General features: G+C 27.7%; 1 protein-coding gene across 1 annotated transcript in view; it reads right to left on the minus strand.

Moving 5' to 3' along the window:
* mask (multiple ankyrin repeats single KH domain) overlaps positions 1–18,966 on the minus strand; it is a 148,649-nt gene extending 129,683 nt beyond the window's left edge. Inside the window, 1 exon segment of the mRNA XM_067282314.1 lies at positions 18,607–18,966. Coding sequence (XP_067138415.1) covers positions 18,607–18,771 — 165 coding nt within the window. The 5' untranslated portion in view covers positions 18,772–18,966.
* Positions 18,967–21,529: the final 2,563 nt, after the last annotated feature.

Below are 21,529 nucleotides of genomic sequence, written 5' to 3' on the forward strand. Positions count from 1 at the left end.
CTAAATTGTGGCCCACCGTATTGTTACGCGTGATCAAAGTGGCCCGCAAAACAATTTGGGTTGGCCAGGCCTGATCTATACTAACAGCAAGATATGTTATCACTAGAACAATCATCAGATAGAGATGCTGCATCCTTACATTAAAAAGTAAATGCTGCACATAATTTAACTCAACATCTGTTGCCTAAAATATGTGCAGCTATATACTCAACCTGTTACACTAATAAATCAAACTGCTTAGCAAACAGTAATGATGTAACAAAGTATCATGAAATTCTGAAGGTAGAAATTGTTACTTATCATAGAGAAAGAAGTCAATGTTCTTAGAAGAGAGGCTTAATGATTTTGAAATCACAATGATGTAAAGCAATGGTTCCCAAAGTGGGCGCTGCCTCCCCCCTGTGGGCAGTGAGTAAATCTAGAGGGTGCTGGAGGCAGGGTACCAAACGGTGACCAAAGGCAAAAGTTGGGGTCACTGACAGCCATTCCCTTTCCTCTGTTAAATGGATAAGAGGAAACATTGCATTTAATGGTTTACAGATGTTGAGAACAATGTACGGTAAGGGCACAAAGTGCGAGATTCATAGAAAAGTTTTCCTAAGAATATTTCCAATCCTTTCTCACACAAGAGAAAATGGGTTAGGGGGCGTTGGGTGTAAGTTTATGGAACAAAGGGGGCGGTGGGTCGAAAAATTTTGGGAATCACTGATGTAAAGAAACAATAAAAGTACAACTAGCAAAGCCTGATAACTGCAATCTGAAACACAGTAAGAATGCAACAACCCTCCCACAACAACAGCCCTTCTGGAATTACTCCAAGCTCTTACCCAGCACAATATCCTATATCTTGCTTTTGCTCTGATTTTTATGAATTTTATTTTTATTGATATTGACAAGTAAAAAGAAAAGTTACAATTTGTCATCAATAATAAAAAAAGGTGTGTGATGCATATATTTCTTTTATAGAAACAAACCCTTTGAATACAATTTTCTGATCAAGTACGTATGATTTACAAGGTAAATGCAATGCTTTCTTAGTAATTTTTACAAATTGCAATCAAAAATTTATTTACACTAATTGATTCCACAGATATTTTTAAATAAAAATGTTTTTTAATTCGTAACTATAGTAATCTTTAAAAATTCAATTAAACACAACTAAATTTCACAATCACATGGATAAAAAGTAATAAAAATTCAACATATTCTTATAACAGAACAATAGAATTATAAAATTTGTACTGTAAGATTATTAGAAAATGAAACTTTTTAAAAAGAAAAAGCGTAAGCTAGTATCTGTTACAGAAAAGAAATTATTGCAGTAACATGAAAAAATTTCTCACATATTTGTGAAATTCAACACAGTACAGTTAACTATTCCATGGAAGGTCATCAATGTCAAAATAACAGGGGTCCTGTTATTTCCATATAAGTTTTTAAGAACTGTATGAGGGGACCCCTCACACAGTTCTTAGAAGATTCAAAATTTGTTAGATTACAAAATTTACACTTAAAAACTTCAAACTGAAAAAAATTGCCAATTTAAAATTGGCATTTGACAGCCATTAGAGATTGTTTCACATACTCCAAGTTTTGTAATTCTTTAGTGCACAGCAGCACATTATACTACATGCAAAAAGGACATTTATCCAAGAAGGACTAGACTAATATCAAGTGATTTGCTGTTTCTACCTTATGCCATAATGCAGGGACTGGTGTATGGTAATACACCACAGTCTCTGCATCAAAATCGAATAAAAACTACAATCAAAAAGTAGTATATCAAGACCTATAAATTGTAAAATTATTTGGCTCTCTCTAAACGGAGAAGAGGGAAAATCCTTTCAGCAATTAGCTTATGATCCTTTAAATTTCAAATCTAATTGGAATACAGCAGCTGAATGTTATATCAAAGCAATTCATTTCTTTGATTTTAGGCAAAATGTCTCTTTCTCCCATTATCAACAAAACTGAGTTTTCTAACTAATTCAAATTTACATTTAAATATATCAGCAGTATTAAAATAGTCTGCAAGCCAGAATGTAGTATCAATTTTAAGGCTACAAATTGTGCTTGAAAAGAAGTATTGTATTAGTGGTTCTCAAACTGTTCTGGTTTACAGCATACTGTAAACAAAATTTTTCTGACACAATATATATGTACAAAATGAAAACACATTTATTTAACTATAAATAGCTGTGTATAATGATGATTCATCCCAGGAGACTAGCCTGATTATTAAATTGATCATGGATGTAATAAATCTTCATACAAAATTGTTCTCTCATTTCTAAAATATACCAATATATTTTCTTTCAACTGGATAAAAATAGTCAATAAGAAAAACACACCTTTAAAAATCCAGCAAATAAAGGGTCCAAAAATTTGGGGGTTCAGAAACGAAGGGCGGTTGTAAATTATTTCCCCTTTTTAAGAGGAATACATAAGAAAGTGGCCAGAGCTAGTAATCTCAGATTATATATTGATGCAACCCAACAATATTCAGAATTCTAAGGAACGATAAGCAACCATATAACCATAATTCGACTGTGGGAATTTACTCCATCCCAATAATCGATCAATGTTTCGAACCAAGACTGGTCTACGTGGGTGCCACTAAGCACAACTTATAGCAATGGCTTAAAGAACATAAATATACTATTGATAAAAATCTCGATAGCATGATGCTAGCAGCTTACACACAAAATCAGAACATTCAAGTGCAATGGGAGCAGGCTTCTATCATCAAACCAACATCAAATATAAATACTATGGGATATCTAGAAAAATTGGAGATATTTAAAGCGCACAGAAAAATGGGGTGCATCAACCAGAGAGACACCAACAGCTTGGCTACCGCATGGTGGTCTTTTTATGAATATTAATTTATTAAGGGGCTTTTATTTGTCTATTTTTATTGTTTATTTCATTTCTTTAGTTATTTATTTATTATTCACAACTACGATTTCAGTTATGTATCTATATATTTATTTTAGAATTCTGCTTAAAGTTTATTTTTAAATTTACATTCTATTTTCACAATCTATGTCATCTTAACTGATGAAGATCGGTAAAACTGTTTGAAAATGTTTTTATTAGTAAAATTATTTGCTGGATTTTTAAAAAAGTGTGTTTTTCTTATTGTATAAAATATACTTTCATAATATTTGTAGTATAAAAGCTTCTTATTGAAAACCATTTGAAAATCACAGTATATTATAGTGATTCTCAGAAGACTTCTAATAATTCAAATGAAAAACCTATAATGAAATTAAAGAAAAAAACTAACAATTTAGGATTCAAAATATCTGTTTTGATGATCTGCAGAATACACTTCAACAAATAAATGTCACTAATAAAAATTTTCAAAGATATAAATTCTTTAAAATCATTGTCACTATTTATAATAAAATACAAAACAGTAGTCTGTTTAAAAGTATGGAAACAAGAATGGAATCTACAATTGACCAGATACCATAATAATGAACACAAACCTGACAGAAGACAAACTAAAAAAGTAAAATTACAATTTGACAAAAAACAAGATAATGAAAAATTTTTAAATTAAAAAAAATAATTAATTACTGATTTTAATACAGTACAATATATGCAATAAACAAATCAGTAGTTTATCATCAGAGAGTTTATTTTAAAAAATGTATTAAATTAAAACAAAAAAGTCCCATAACAATTCTAATTAAAGCACAGATTAGTATTGTATTGAAAATTTAATTAGTAATTATAAAAATAATATTGACGAAACTGTGTTTAAAAGATGAACCAAGTTAATTTCTTCATTTTGTAAAATGTTATATAGAATATTTAAATATATCCACAAAGATGTATAAAGTATTACAGAATGGGTGAATTGTAGTACAGTAGAGTCCAGGAAACTCAACTATATAATTCAACATTCTGTAAAACTTATTGTTAAAAGAAATTACATATAAATCTAATTTTTACTTCTATAACTTAATACTAGGATCAAATAAGTTGTTATTCTTGACTGGTGACACTTGATAATAACAAACTAATCAATTTTTATGCTATTTCCTTTAACTTGATAATAGCATCACTTCCAAACGTTAACAAAGAATACAACCCTTTTTCCAAGGTGCCACTGCAAATGCCATGATGCATATGTCACTAACTCAAAAGTAACCACTGAATAGCCAATATTTTTTTTTTTTAATTTAATTGCAAATGTTAGTAGTTAGTAGTAAACTTTTGGTATCTAGCTAATATGTATATGAATTTTCACATTTAATATGTTTACAAAAATTCTGCTATTTAGACTAGAATCACCATCATAAAACTCACCTTCTCAGTCCACATTGAGTTTGCAGTAGTCTACTACTATTCTGAGTATAGAACATTTTTAAAATATTTATTTTTAACAACAATTGCAAATACATTGGCAAAAAGATCATTTTTCATTTAAAAAAGAACAAAGGTTTATACAAGAAATTCATTTGGAAATAAAAAGTTAAATTATCAATTTTAAATATAGAAAATGAAAAAAGCAACAAAAGAAAAAAAACTATTAATTTTAACGACAATAAATTATTTTTGCTAAAATTGCAAGGACGAGTAAGTTTCTTTCTTAAATTTACAAAATTTAAGAAAAATTCTTAAGCAGACAATACATAAAAAAATCTAACTTTTTCCCTTTGCATGCACATGAGGAAATTAATAACTTATTTTTGTAATAACTTTTTCAATATATTTTTTACCCATTGTTGTTATAATGAAGAAAAATAAAAATTTGATGCTAATTTTGATTTATTTTGAATTAACAAATTGTATTTGGATAATAAAATCAAATATCTTAAAAGTATACAACATCATGCAATGAAACAGCTGAAAATTTATTTTGCTTAGTGTACCAAGATCCATAATATGTAGTTGGCAATAGGCTGCCTAATAGTGACTCTCAAACTAAAAACATTGAAAAATTAACTTTAAAAAGTTAAATGCAAATAATTGCAATTAGAATTAAATAATTAATATTTTCACTTTTATTACCATTAATTTGCAAACAGTTCATATACACAAAGAAACCTGATCTGGTAATCAGAAAAGATGGTCCTTTCTCCAAGAAAACCAAACAATTTTAGACAAGCTGCATTATGTCAAAAGGAAATCACATAAGACTTGTCATTTTAAGAAAATAAAGTTTGAATTATTGAATCATTTAAATTTGCATAAAGCTATTGAAAGAGCTGCTAAATTAAATAAAGAAATTTTTTTCATTTATGAAAACAGTCAATTATATAATAAAAACTTTATCAAGGGGAAAATGTTATTTATACAAACATTTAATGTCTCTACTAACTTAAACCAGTTATTTATGTTAGGGCTTACCACACTAGTGAATATGAACACAAATATAAAATAAATTTAAGAAATTTTTGTGTTCATATTCACTAGTGTGATAAACCCTAATATAAATAACTGGTTTAAGTTAGTAGAAATGTTCAATGAAATTAAAGGCAAAAAGAAAAACAAAGATTGTTCAAAGATTTTATTAATATGCTGTTAAATAAACTTAGAAACATGTATTATACAATAAACCAATTAACAATATATTTTTTCATTAAAAAGAATTTTTCTTTTAGATGTAGACTTAGATATAACATCAATTATCATTAATTATTACTCATTTTAATTAAAATTCAAAATAATTAAACAAAGAGAAGTTTCAATGGCTTAAGTCTTGAATAAGTCTATTTTAAAAAATTATATTTTCTTCCTGGTAGTAACATTCCTTTGTAATGCCTTCTTCACATAAACAGCAGTCTTACACACATCATTACATCACTCCGGCACATAAGCCAGAATTTTGCAAAGCTGAACCTTTCAAAATCTCAAAAAATAAAAATGAATTGCTTGGAACTCTATAAAGCTTTAAACAATGTTAACTAATATTTGTAGGATTCATCTTAGAAATGAAAGCTACAAATGACAATTCTCAGAACCAGTTTATTCTGAAACTTTGGTGCAAGATTATGGTACTAAGTTTAGAAATAAGCTTTAAACACAGCTAACACTAAGGGGAATAATAAAACAATTAATCAGAGTGCAAACAAGAAGAATGTTTTCAATTTATATTTATATTATTTATGAAAAACAATGCCATATCAATACTTATTATATGGATAGAATGTTGCCATTCTAAACAGTAATATAGCATCTGCGCATTAAAATCTAAAATTGTAAGCAAAATGAAATGCATAGAAGTAAAAATAAATAAAATTTTCAAACTAATATTAAAAACTCATAAATTTTTCAAATATTTCAAAATAACCTTTACACCTAATAACTTTTGAAATTTGTTTCTTCTTTGTTGTCAAAAATGTTTTCAAGACTTTGGGTTTAAAATCCAAAACATACTGCTGGCAATGCACTGTAACTAATAACCTTTAAACTGAGAGAAAGATCTTTGGTTATTAGAAATTTTGACAGATTTCAGCTGGCACTTCATTTTTGTGGCCATTTGTAGATGAAAGGATATGTGTATGCTATAGTTAGATTAAGTTCTGTTGTGTTTATTAATAATTAAAAAATAAAAATATATAATTATATTTAATTATAATATAATATTGTAAAAAGAAATAAATATAAAAGTCTGAAGATGCTCAAGCCAATAACCAATGTAATTATTGTCATATCTTGTGAACAAGACTTATTTAGTACTGCATTACTCTGTGATATGTTAAACACATTAATTTGTAGAATGCAATTTATTAAAATCTCAAAAAATGAAATGAAATATTAACTATTTAATTATTTCCATTTCATTTTCCTCAGGATCTGTGGTAAACCTCACAAAACAAATATTAAAAAAAAAAAGTGTCATTTGTTACAATACATAAAATTGGTTCTAGAAAATGTGATAGCAATTTTATTTGTACTTTAATAAATAAATGTTTCTTGTAAAATTTATATAGTTTTTCCCATACTATTAAAAAAAAAACATTTATTTTAGAATTCTTATTGAAAATTTAGAATAATTAAGTTGAATATATATTTGAAGCAGCAATAAGCAAAATAAACTAGATATAACAAATCTGATAAAAATACAATACAATTAAAAAGTTGTGTCATTCCTAGAAGTACTTTTTTTACTAATTACATAACACATTAATATTTGAATAGTTCCTATTTTTGAGCAACTATTATATATATATATATATATAGCAAGAAAAAAAAAATCAGTATTTTGTAATTATAAATATTTATTTTCTATGCAATAAGAAATTTCAAATTCAATTTTTTCTCGGGATTTTTATTTCTACAATATTGTATTATATCAGCAACAGTTGTCAAATAAATGGAAGGTTCCTTTTTCATTGATTCCATTCTAAATAACTGAATCCTAGCAAGTGACACTAGTTACATTTTCTATTGAAAGTTACAATATCAAAATAAGAAACATAGTATTAGAGTAGCATTTTAAAGGAAAGCATAGATTACAATTTATTGTAATCTAGCCTCTGATTATGTCAGCAAAGATAAATATTTTCTAATATTTTGAACTGTTATGATCAAATTTCATATAAAGATAATGCATTAACTGCTGTCATTATTTTTTGTTTTAAATTCACATTCTTATCTGGCACATCTTATACACTGTTTATGAAAGAAATTAAGTATCAGACAAATGCTAATTCATAATGTGAAAAAAATTTATCCTAAAAAATTTATTAATATATAATTCAAAAGCCTCAAATATATTATTTCATACTAATGTAGAATACAAAATTTAAACTACATTATTAAGCAATGATTAAGCCTCAAATGTATTCTACATTATTTTTACTACATACAATGATTAAAAGCCTTGATTTTTAAAAACTTTTAGTCGAAGTTTGTAAATATGGCTATTACTAAAAGTTATTTCAATATTTTAAAAATATTTTTGCAATTTAAATCATTTATATTTAATAAATTACATTACACCAAGTAGTTTGGTTGATGAGTATTTTCCATATTATAAATTTTCTTTTCTTAACAAAAAGGTTAAAAAATTTACATCATTTAGTCATACTTGAGCAAAAAACTATCCATTATTTACAATAAGAACACTCAACAAATTGTCAAGTACAGGACATAAAATCAATTTTAACATACAAATGTATAATTTAAATGTATTTATCAAAACTATTTACTAATTTATAAAAATGATCATTCTGTAGACACCTGTTTTTAAAAAAATTTACGTTAAAAATGAGTGAAAGCTCAGAACAAAAAACAAAGTAAAAAAAAACAACTCTTTTTAAATACTAGGCCTAACTTAAATCTTAAATTTTTCTCCTTATTTTATTATAATAATTCAAATGACACTGCTTTTTCCGTAGCAAAACAATACGAAAAACATATAGGAAAAAAAATCCGACAAGTTCATTTATTATAGTACGAGTTTCTAAATCTCTTAAATAAATGAGATTATTTTTGGATTTCTAAATGACCATCTGTTCAATAATTATTATTTTAAAGTGATATTATAGTATTTTAACATTTCTGAATATTTTATATTATCAGTTCAGACTTCAACCATAAAAAATTAATCTCTAGATTGTATAAAACTTCAAAAATGATTAAAGTCTTCATTTGTTACAATATCTATATATGTTTATTTTAAATAATAATAATTTTTTATTAATATTGTATTTTTAATTGTACTAAGTTCAAGTAAAAATAACTATTTGCACTATATTCTGACATATCTTCACAGTTACAGAATGTTTATCACTCTAGAATCAAGTTAACAGTTAAATTTAAAAATTATATTAATATTATATGAATTCACAGAAATGTTTTTGATTTAATACATGTAGAATTTTACATTCTCTTAAGCAAATAATACAGATAAATTTATTAAAAAATTAAAATAATTTCTCTTTAATTTAATTTAATAAATATTTAAATTCAATTATAAATATGGCTAATTTTGAAAAAAACCAGAAAACCAAATGTAGCTATAATCCAAATATACTTGCATCTCTATATGCAGATGTACTGGTACAGTACATATATCTGGATAATAATCTTCATATAGTAATAATTAAATATTAAAAAAAAAAAACAGAAATAAGAATCTGATAGGAAATCAAAATTTTTGAATATTGCTTGTAAGAAGATAATTTTATTAACATTTCAGATATTAAAAAAATTGTCTATTTTTGTTAATTAATGGCAACCTTTATGCATCATTTTGAATGTTTCAATAATCACAAAGAATAGGAATAAATTCACTCATATTATGTTTATATACATAAATATGTATAATTTTTAAAAAATAATCCTTATCAGACATGGGCAAATGCGACTCTTGCTGAAAGTGTTAATTTCTGCTTTTTATTATTATTTTTACAATTTTATTTCCACAATTTTGTGAAAATATGTAATTATATATATGTAATATTTAGTAATTTATTTCCAAGTTGGTGCAATAAATTAAACTGACATTTCAAATATATTCTTTTAAAACAAGTGGATGGAGGACACCCTATCCTTCCCTGCCTTATCATACTATCCGCCACCACAGTACAGAACTGCAGCTCCCATGCATTTTGCAAAACCTATATTTCGGCTCCCGCCGAACTCTTGCTTGCCCACCTCTGCCTTATATACTGTATGTATATGCAATATATACAGTCAAACTTTGATTTAATGCTACCATTTGTTTGTTGCTGAAATTGGCACAAAACTGAAGCACTCAATAAGAATTACATAGAGGGTTCCTACTGAATTTTCCTGACAAACTGTATAAATTCCCTGATCCTCACATCCCTTGCAGCATGGCACACTGACAAAATAAAACAGCATTTGACTTCCAATGCACATATGTTTTGCTTCTCCAATGTTTTAATTAGTTTTTTTTTCTAATTAACAGTTGTTATATTTTTTATAATTGCTAAATTATTAAAATTAAAAATAAAATGTTTTATTAAAATTTTGTTATTAATGCACAACCATAAATCTGCAAGGCTTTGAACAAAAGAAAAAATTTTATTATTCATTAACAAATTCTAAATAATTCATGTATGTATTTATTAAATTTCTGTCTTAATAAATTTCCTGAATTTTATAAAATACTAATAAACTAGGAGTGTGATATATATATATATATATCACACACACACACAAAGCTTAAGAGTTTCAACATCTTAATTTCATGACAGCATTGATTGTTGTTTGCAATGCAAAAATCACATTTAATAACATTCATAGATATTGAAAGATTCTCAATTTAATATTTAGAGAGAAAATCTGTTTACAAGCCATTTTATTGGAGCTTTGTAAGGAAGGATAATGCTTACTGATGTGCAACTATCATATACATGATGTTGTATATCAGCAGATGCAGTACTTTTATATTTAACTATTCAAACAAAACTAAAAAACTTGTTAATTATTTTTCTAAATAGATGAAGCTTTTCAATGTTTAGTCTTCAGTTTAAGATCAATTTCCTACTAAATGATAAAAATATGCATAGTTTTATAATTTAACATTACAACTGAAAAACTTAATGTATTATTAATAAAAAATTGGTCTGCCATTTTATGTAAAAGACACACAGCAGATTTTGTGAATCATTTACAGTGCTTATGTTACTATCAATTCAAATTTCTTAAGACTTTACAGAAGGTATAAAAAATAATTATGGTGTATAAGTGAATGTTATTTAACACAGAAAAAACTAAATGCATATATGCCTGAAGATATAACAAACCATATTTTAAAAAAAGTGTTTAATCTAACAATAAACAAGTTACTCTAAGCAAGCAAATCAAACAATTCTTTAAATTATAAAATAATCTTTCTTTCATACACTTAACACCTTATTCTTGCCGAGAAAATTTATTCAAAACAAACGTTTTCAGCCTGATTCACAGGCCATCTTCAGGTTTAGAATACATTTGAACTAAAATTCTATCATTGGAACACAAAATTCAAATTCAAAATTAATAAGATACATTTAAACAAAAATTAAATAGACAACATAAATACCAATAAACTAAAACATAAAATATATAAACATGCAAGAAACGAATATATAAGTATTAATAAATGCAATACTAAGACATTTAATAAAACAGTTATAACTATTGGTTAGAGCCCTTATTAAAGTTCCTAACCATGAACTTCCACGCAGAGGGTAGACTTTCTGCGTCCCTCGCATTTAGACAGCCTTCTTGTAATCTACTCCTATAAATCTGTAACTTTTCTGCCGTCAATGCCAAAGATGGAGAAGATAAAGTGTTTATGATGGTCGCCTCATTCCATTTAACTATAGCTCCTGGCGCTTGCGCCATTTGGGACAAAATTGTTGTATTAGACCTCTTTCTGATGTTATAACTATGCTCCTTGATTCTAAGCCCTAAACTTCTAGTGGTTACTCCAATGTAGTCTTTTTTAACGCCCAATTGCATGTTCTCATATGGAATTTTATAAACTCCTGCTTTCTCTTCTGATTTTATACCATCCTTATCATTCCTGAGGATTTTGTATAAATTAGGCGCCCTTTTTAAAAGCATTCTCGAATCTTTTTTGTGTGCAATCTCCTTCATGACTGTATTCATACTCTCATTATACGTAAATTTTACGCTTTTATTGGGAGCATTTTTAAAAAACCTTTTTTCGATGTTGGCTTCATACTTCTTAATTAATCCCAGAATCGTACTTTTTTGGTAACCTAGGGCCTTGGCTACGTCTATTATTCTATTCATTTCTTTCCTCCTGTCTTGTACTCTTTCACAATACAAAAATGCTCTTCTTATTAAAGCTCTGAAAGCCGCTATTTTATATTTATACGGATCCTTGGATTGGGAGGGAATGTACAAAGGGCTGTGTGATGGTTTAATAAAAACGTTAGTGGACAGGTGGCCTTTTCTGAATGTAATATCAATGTCGAGAAAATGCAGATTCAAGGAACTCTTCTGTTCCAATCTTAAAGTAAGGCCATCATTGTTACAGTTGATGTTATCCAAAAAATCCTTGATTCTGCTGTTATTTCTCCATAATATAAATAAGTCATCAACGTATCTGCTAAAATACATGATATCATCCTTAAAAACATGAAAAACTCTTCTTTCCAGTCTTCGAACCACCAATTCACATAGGATCCCTGAAAGCGGGCTTCCCATAGGGACCCCTCTTCTCTGTCTGTAGACTTGCCCATTAAAAATGAAGCAAGACTCACGGCAGACCAAACTAGCCAAACTCTCTACTTCTTCAGTATAATTAAGCAATTCTGAGTTATTACAGTATAAGAAGTCCAATAGCGCCTCCTCACACGATTCTATCCTAACCGACGGATACATGCTCTCATAATCGAAAACAGTTGCAACTTCATCCTCCATTAATGCTATATTCTGCAGATCTTTAACCACTTTTATAGGATCCCGTGCCACTAGAGTATCTGTGCCTAGCTGCGAGGATAAATACTCATGCAACTTCTTCTCCAACACAAACGTGGGACCTCTGCATTTCTCTACCTTCTAGAAAGAAGAGTTTTTCATGTTTTTAAGGATGATATCATGTATTTTAGCAGATACGTTGATGACTTATTTATATTATGGAGAAATAACAGCAGAATCAAGGATTTTTTGGATAACATCAACTGTAACAATGATGGCCTTACTTTAAGATTGGAACAGAAGAGTTCCTTGAATCTGCATTTTCTCGACATTGATATTACATTCAGAAAAGGCCACCTGTCCACTAACGTTTTTATTAAACCATCACACAGCCCTTTGTACATTCCCTCCCAATCCAAGGATCCGTATAAATATAAAATAGCGGCTTTCAGAGCTTTAATAAGAAGAGCATTTTTGTATTGTGAAAGAGTACAAGACAGGAGGAAAGAAATGAATAGAATAATAGACGTAGCCAAGGCCCTAGGTTACCAAAAAAGTACGATTCTGGGATTAATTAAGAAGTATGAAGCCAACATCGAAAAAAGGTTTTTTAAAAATGCTCCCAATAAAAGCGTAAAATTTACGTATAATGAGAGTATGAATACAGTCATGAAGGAGATTGCACACAAAAAAGATTCGAGAATGCTTTTAAAAAGGGCGCCTAATTTATACAAAATCCTCAGGAATGATAAGGATGGTATAAAATCAGAAGAGAAAGCAGGAGTTTATAAAATTCCATATGAGAACATGCAATTGGGCGTTAAAAAAGACTACATTGGAGTAACCACTAGAAGTTTAGGGCTTAGAATCAAGGAGCATAGTTATAACATCAGAAAGAGGTCTAATACAACAATTTTGTCCCAAATGGCGCAAGCGCCAGGAGCTATAGTTAAATGGAATGAGGCGACCATCATAAACACTTTATCTTCTCCATCTTTGGCATTGACGGCAGAAAAGTTACAGATTTATAGGAGTAGATTACAAGAAGGCTGTCTAAATGCGAGGGACGCAGAAAGTCTACCCTCTGCGTGGAAGTTCATGGTTAGGAACTTTAATAAGGGCTCTAACCAATAGTTATAACTGTTTTATTAAATGTCTTAGTATTGCATTTATTAATACTTATATATTCGTTTCTTGCATGTTTATATATTTTATGTTTTAGTTTATTGGTATTTATGTTGTCTATTTAATTTTTGTTTAAATGTATCTTATTAATTTTGAATTTGAATTTTGTGTTCCAATGATAGAATTTTAGTTCAAATGTATTCTAAACCTGAAGATGGCCTGTGAATCAGGCTGAAAACGTTTGTTTTGAATAAATTTTCTCGGCAAGAATAAGGTGTTAAGTGTATGAATATATATATTTTGCTGAGTGCTTTGTGATATAATCTTTCTTTCTTATAAAAATTATTATAACTGATGCTACTGTTATAGACAGTTTATTCACTATAAACTATCATCATTATAAAAATTTATATTCAAAATCGGTATCATATCACTTAGCAAAATATGGGCATTTATCAATGTTATCTTTAAAATGTAAATAATCAATTCAACATTCAACATCTTTGCTTTCTTTTACTTCTATGAATCAGCAGTAAAAATTCCTCAGCATCTGAACTGGACAAAAACAATATATCATATTCTAGTCTAATGTTTTTCGTACTACTCATCATTCTAGTTCTAGCTTTATGAATACTTTTCATCCCATAAATTTTGCAGTGATTTTTATACATATGAGGGGCTTTAAATATGATAATTAAAAAAAAAAAAAAACACTGTAGTTTGATTGCTATAGTAAATATATGTATTAGTTATGTAGATGAACAACCTGAGATTTGCAGTTATGTTGTATGAAGATTGACATTTGGGAGTTGGGACATAATATACTTTTATATTTATATGTCTAAGCCCAATAGAAAAATTATTGTCAAATAACTTTCTAAAAAATAATTACTTTGTAAAAGAATATGAAATGGATAGCAATAGACAGCTCAGCAGACCCATACAGAAAATTTTTTTAAATGGGTAGGATTTTAACAAAACATTTTTTCATAACAAGTTTATTAATTTTTATAATATAGATGTGAATAATTTGTATGTGCACAATTAGTATATCTATATAAAACAAAATGTTGAATGAAGAAAATAAGGTATTAACTATACTTGGAAAATTAATGCAATTGGAGACAGGAAATTATTGGGATAGAATCTTTGAATCAGTCATGAATATAATGGTTTTTGAAGTTCTCCTTGATTTCTGTCAGTATGCTTTTATTTTTTCAGATTAGATTGATAAAATAAGACAATGCAGCACTTTAATGATCTGCCAAGAGGGATGTCTCCCTAGAGGCTTGGGAAACTAGAGGAACTCATTGGCCATGCACAGACGCATGAACCCAGTATTCGGTGGTTTATCCCCCACTTTTATTTTTTTGTTTAGCATCAATAATCAACAAATCACTTCTCTGGCACTGTTGTTGTAATGAAATTAATATTTAATTTAAAAATACTAATTTTCATTGTTTGATTAAAAATAAAAAGTGAATCATTTTACATTAAAGAATGTGCACATGCTCCCAAAACTAATCATTCAACACAAAATGACAATGCAGTGAAACCATTTTGAGAACCTTATGAAACTTATATTTATATATTTTAACACATTAAATTTTTTTTATTATGGCTATGAATTAATTAATAATAATACTACCCATACTGAAATTAAAAGTAAAAAAATCACAAAGTTTATAAGAATATATTATGAAAAGGTAGTAATTGAATTTGACAATGCTGCCTCTAGCAAAGGCTTTTTATTAATTAATAAAAAGTAAGAATCAAGGCTGAAATCCTAAATCATATGCTTTGTAAAGATGTGTAACTTATAAAGATCTGTATAGTAGTTTATTAGATCAAAGGAACATTGCAGACATTACTGTATTTGTATATATGATAGAATAATAATGCAATAGACTAAGAGAATCTGAATAAATATAATAAATAAAATACATTGTTTAAATTTAATTCTTCTCAAATGGAAGGGGTTTTGGGAGTTTAATTCCCCTACGCACACAGCCGTGTAGCCCAGGTTGTAAATGGGTAAACTGTAGGTATTATGTAATATAAATTAATAAAAGTATAACTGATAATATTTTCTATTTACTTCAATACTATGTATTGTAATCTATACTGTATATTGGAATATTTCTATACAGAATTAGGAAAAGATATTAAAACAGTAAGAAAAAGTAATTTAAATGTCCTGACCACAATGTAATTAAACTTTGTTCCTTATTGTTGCAGCTGAAGAGAAGCAAGGCACTTAAATACCTAAGTCTAAAAAGCATATGTAAGAACAATAATAGATATTGCTCAGAATTTTGAGACAGCTACATGTAGTTGAATTTAGCAGAAATTAATGTGTCCTTCTGAATATGTATTCATATGTTAACATTCTATGTGCAAGCAGATATTAACTATTATGAATCCTAAGTAGTAACCAAATTAACAGTATCATTATTAAATTGAGAAATAATCAAAATTTTTGTATTCTATTATAAAATATTTAAAAATTTTTGAAAATGGAACAGTTTTCTAAACATCAATAATTTTGCCAGAATTAGTTAACAGTATTGTGCATAAGTCAAAAACCATTCAATGTTTTAAATAAAATCTATTTTGTAAGCATATAAGTTAAGAATTCATTCAATAATAATTACTTAGAAATCAAAGTATTTGCCTGAGATTAATCCAGTGAAAAAATTCTGTAAAATATATAATACTATAGAAACCTCTCATGAATAAGAATGAAGTGTTCATTATGACAATGGTTCAAAACAATTTTAAAACTCAGTTAAAGAAAAACAGTAATAAAATGAAAAAAAATTCAACAAAATATTATCTATACTCATCACAAAAGTTTCCAAAAAATAAAATCTAATTAAAAAAGTATCAATAAGTGAATTCAAACAGTCATTTTAATTTAATAGGTACATTTATGTATAACTAACTATAGAATAATTAATTTGTTGAAAATCTTAACTGACTACTCTCATAAATAATTCCTTTGAAAATTTTAATGTAATTGTATAAAGTGATTTTTAAACAAAAAGGTCAGATAGTTTTATCAAGCACTATAGAGTTTGGTTTCGTAAATCTGAGAAATTGTTTTTATAATTTACCTGACAACGAATATATCATGGATTTAAATTAATCAACTAATTTAACATTCATGTAGTTAATACTGGTTTAGCATCATTAAATTGAAACCTTCCTATTTTCTTTGAATATATGAATACTATTTACTAATGATGAGCATTCGATTCATATTAATCAATAAAGTATACAAAAATAAGATATTACTATTATTATTATTTAACAAGTTTAGTTATACTTACTATGCTAATTTGTAATTAATAAATCAAAATTTGCACTTTAAAAGATTTTAACTAATAACTATTTAAATTCCTAATTGATTTGTACAACAATAGTAATATTCAAAATATAACTATAAATTTTTTGTATTCCTTTTGTTTTGTATTAAAATATTGCATTTCTTTTGAAATCTGCAGAAAGAACAACACAAAAATCTATTAAAAAACTTAAAAATTTGAGAGCAGAACAGATTTACAAATTATATAATACAGCTTGATCCTCACACCTTAATTTACAAATTATATTGAACCAAATATAAATATATTATTTGATACAAATGTAAGTTTTGAAGAAAATTTTAATATCAGATAAAAGCAACAGCTCTTATTTGTATATACAGTATTTTCAAGCTTTCAAAAACAAATTTAAAATCAGGAAATCAAATTATGTAAAATTTCATTTAAATTACTTTAATAATGAAATTACATTTCAATATAGATCTTGCATTATGTAAAGAATCTAGTAAAATATATTGGTAATGTAGATTATCTAATAAGTTCATATTAGTTTCTTTACATATTGAAGCATGATTCAATTTGAATTATTTAGAATAAATTAAAAATACTATCCTTAAAATGAGCTGTAAAATGATATTTGAATTTTCAAGAAATTAAGGTTTAAAATTACATAAACCGTAATTAATTCATAAGAAATAATATCGAGCAATTAAAAAGATCTTACTAATAAACAAACAACAACATAAAAATAACTGATCATGCTATTCTTCTGTTCACATATTGATGAACGATCTTCATTTTTGCACTATTCTAAATTTGTTCATTACAAAGATTTTATTATTATTTACATATGCAAATTAACTTATGTATAAAATGATTTCTAGAAGCGCTTATAAATTGCTTTATTACCGTATTGCAAGTATCGAATTTATAAAAATATTTTTCGTTAATTCGTTAAAATAGCATTTAATTAACATCCTCCATTTAAAAACAAGTAAAGGTTTGTGCCTTTTACTCAAAACACTAACAAAAAAGTTTATTATAACTTAAAATATAAGCCCATCTTAATTGAAAATACATCAATTTTTCTGTATTTTCAATAAAAAAAAAGGTTTAATAACTTATATATTATATAATCTAAATAAGTGATTGCTACTATACATTGCTATAAATCATTTAAAGGGGGTATCTAATTTAATAAAAAATAAAATAAACACATAACCAATTAATTTTTCAGTATAATAACTGATATTATAATGTGTTATTACAGAATTAAGTTAGATTTCAAAAGTAAAACAGTTTCCCTTTTGATAAATTTTAAAACAGATATAACCACAGAATGAATCATAAAGGACAAAGCAAAGACAGGTTTACTTTTCAAAACAACTTTCATGGCTATAATTATGAAATAACGAAACAGCTAAGATTTTAATTAGGATCTTTAAAACAATAAAAAAGCATAGAAGAACCACACCAAAATTTCCAACTTTTCTCAAACGATGAATACAGATCAATAATCATTTTTCATCGGATAATATCCAATAAAGAATATAAATATATACATATATAAAAAGAGATTTAAGATACGAAAAGCCTGCAAGATATTGTTAAAAACAATAAGCGAAAAATGAACAAAAAAAAAGTGTGTGGCCATTCCTGAAATTGCACGATATCCCATTATGATGAATAGAGGGTTGTTCGTACATATATATATATACATATATATATACATATATATATAAAGGCATCAGAGTTAGGGTTATGAACGTTATTAAACGGAAGAATTTACCTCAGACACGTCGTCCTCGTCACTTTCCGACATATCAGCCATGAAATTCGTTTGGATTGATGTTAGACTTTGTCCTCTTTCCGTGCTAATTGGCGAGGATGAACTAGAATGGTCTTGACCAACCTCATTCGTTTCATTGACTCTTAAGTTATCAACGTTTTGCATTTTATAACTTCATTTACGTCACTTATAATGATATATGATGTAATATTGTTCGACGTAGAGTTATTTAAGGATTATAATACAATATTATTTTTTTTTACTCTCTTTTTTTTCGACTGACGACGGACTCAACTCTTATTGACCACCTATCGTCGCCATGACAGTCTTCTCTCGTGTCTAGGTCCCGGATGTTAGATTTGCGATTCAGTCGCGCTCCACGTCGCTCATTTGCCTTTTTCCTCATTTTTTTTTATTTTTTTTTTAATAAATAAAATTATAATCGAAATTTATTAAACTTATTCGCCCCAAATAATAAGTAATAATAATTATATTATCGTTATAAAATATTTTTTATTATTTAATTTTATATAATACTGTTAATATTTTCGCCGTAGTGTAATAAAAAAACCATCGGGCGATTCGTATTATTGTATCCGAATTAATTTATTTACGATATTAATAAATTTATAAATATTATTTTCATTTCTCATTCCGAATTATACTTCGTTTAAAATTAAAGGAAATAATCTATTATCTTCAATTTAAACTGTTTGATATAAATTACCATTTAGGTATGCCTTTGTCATAATGAAAAAGTTAATTATAAAAAAATTTATTAAATAAGTTATCATTTATTTATAATGATAAATTAAAAATTTAAGAATTCAAATTTTATCCATTTAACAAGTTTATATTGTATCATCTATTGTTTTTTCAGCTGTATTTCAATTGTTTGAACAATTATACTTTCAATTACAGTACACTGAAGGTGTACGGTAATGCCCGTTTTCGTCTTTCTTCATGAATATTATAGTCTTACAAGAAACCAAACGTCATTTGAATACCATAAAAAACTTTATAGGATATTTTATTCAAATTTTCAAATCTTGCGGCTCCAGTTTAGTTTTAAAGGTTATCCGATTCGGAACAGTATTTCTTAAATATTAATCTTACACAACTTTTACTTTGTTTTCTGGAATCCTTTGTGTGCTAGGCACGTATCTTTCGTTCTAGTAAATGACTGGTTGTCGACGCGAAGTAGCCTACTAACACATTAAACTTATAATGGCCAATCATAATTTCGCGCACTACGGGCATCCCTGGTAGTCAATGAAATCGTCCAATATGAAATGAAAAATTGGAAGCGACGTCACGATCACTGCTTCTGATAATAAGTCGTAGAATCTAGTTTGTATTGATTCGAACCTGCAATTTTTTTATGGCTTTATGCCAACCGAATCCTTATCGCGCGTTCCTTTGTTCCGCACTAAAGCCAGTGAATAATATAGCATAACATTAAATAATGTGTTTAATATTATTCTTATTATTAAATCGACTATCTTTCGGCTTCAGTTTAATTTTAGCAAAAATAAATAAATAGAAAGGCTTTGGGAATAAATGAAGAGAACACTAGTTCTACAATATTGTGACAAATTTCATAAATGTGCAAATTACCTTGTAGTAAACCACGAACCACACAAACCAGTTGCCGAAATCTCATAGATTAATTCAAAAGTGCAAGCGACTCAAAGAATCATTACCATATAGATGTTTCATTAACTCAAAGTTTCAGTGCACCTTTGTCCATCTTGGTACAAAATTTGATGTTTGTCGTTTTCTCCACCATTACAGGGTTTAATGATTTACATAATATAAAATACGGAAATTTGGATATGTATGAACAATAAATAATAATTGAAGAAGCTCTGTAAAAGAGAGCAATCTTATTACCGTTTCCATAAACATATTGCACCTTGTTGTACTCGCATGTTTTTATATTTTTGTAATAGATTTAGGTTCTTGAACATAATTGTCGAAGCATATATTTTCTTTTATATTCTCGGCCTGCCAATCACCGAATGAATAAATTCATTGAACACTGGTAGTTCAATTTCTTGGTCACCACGTATTGCCATGCTTTCATTTCAAATGTAACATATACTGTTGTTTCCTCTTTATTTTCATCTTTAGCCTTATATCCTGCATCTGCTATAGCGAGATAAATTTCTTTTCACGGACCTGGCGTTCACATTTGTCACCACTTCCTGGGCCCCATGTTTTAGCGCAATATCATATCTGTCGCAATTTGGACAGGTGACATTCTTTGGCCTGTGAAACGATATCTCTCACTGTGGTAATTGGTCACGTATAGTAAAAGCAAGTGGTGCAAAGGCCAAAGTGATTTTTGGCCTTTCTAGCACTACCGACGATTGTTGACAAACTGGTCAATGTCTAAAGACACAAAAGTATTACGGAACTTGGAGTCTGGCCATTGTTGTACGCAGATAGATCACACGAAAGTGATTACAAACGTACCATTATCTCAAATTGGTTAAAAATGGTCTTTGAACCTTTTAGTTCCAAGTTCATACAATCGACATCGTACGGAACGCGGCTGTTCATAAATTACGTAACTCAGATATGAATTAATGAGTATACATGTAATCGTTATGATACATTACACAGGGTGAGGCGTTTACAAAACAGTTGCGGAACGTTAGGATCTCAACCTTTGGGTAACAGGATAATTCATTTTTGTTATTAAAGTGTTGCATAGCGATCTGTACGTTAATGTTGCTGCTTTGTGAGTTACACATATTATTAAAAGTGAAGTAACATTCAGTACTTCGTGCAGTGTAGCATTTCTTAGTACAATTAACATATATGTATATACAAGGGCGTCGCCAGCCAATGGGCCAGGGGGGGCAAGATGATATAAATTGATAGAGGATATGAATTGTATGTAGGTAAAATAAAAACG

The sequence above is a fragment of the Centruroides vittatus genome, unplaced genomic scaffold (assembly GCF_030686945.1).
Source record: "Centruroides vittatus isolate TY-2023 unplaced genomic scaffold, ASM3068694v2 contig_950, whole genome shotgun sequence".
Lineage (NCBI taxonomy): Eukaryota > Metazoa > Arthropoda > Arachnida > Scorpiones > Buthidae > Centruroides > Centruroides vittatus.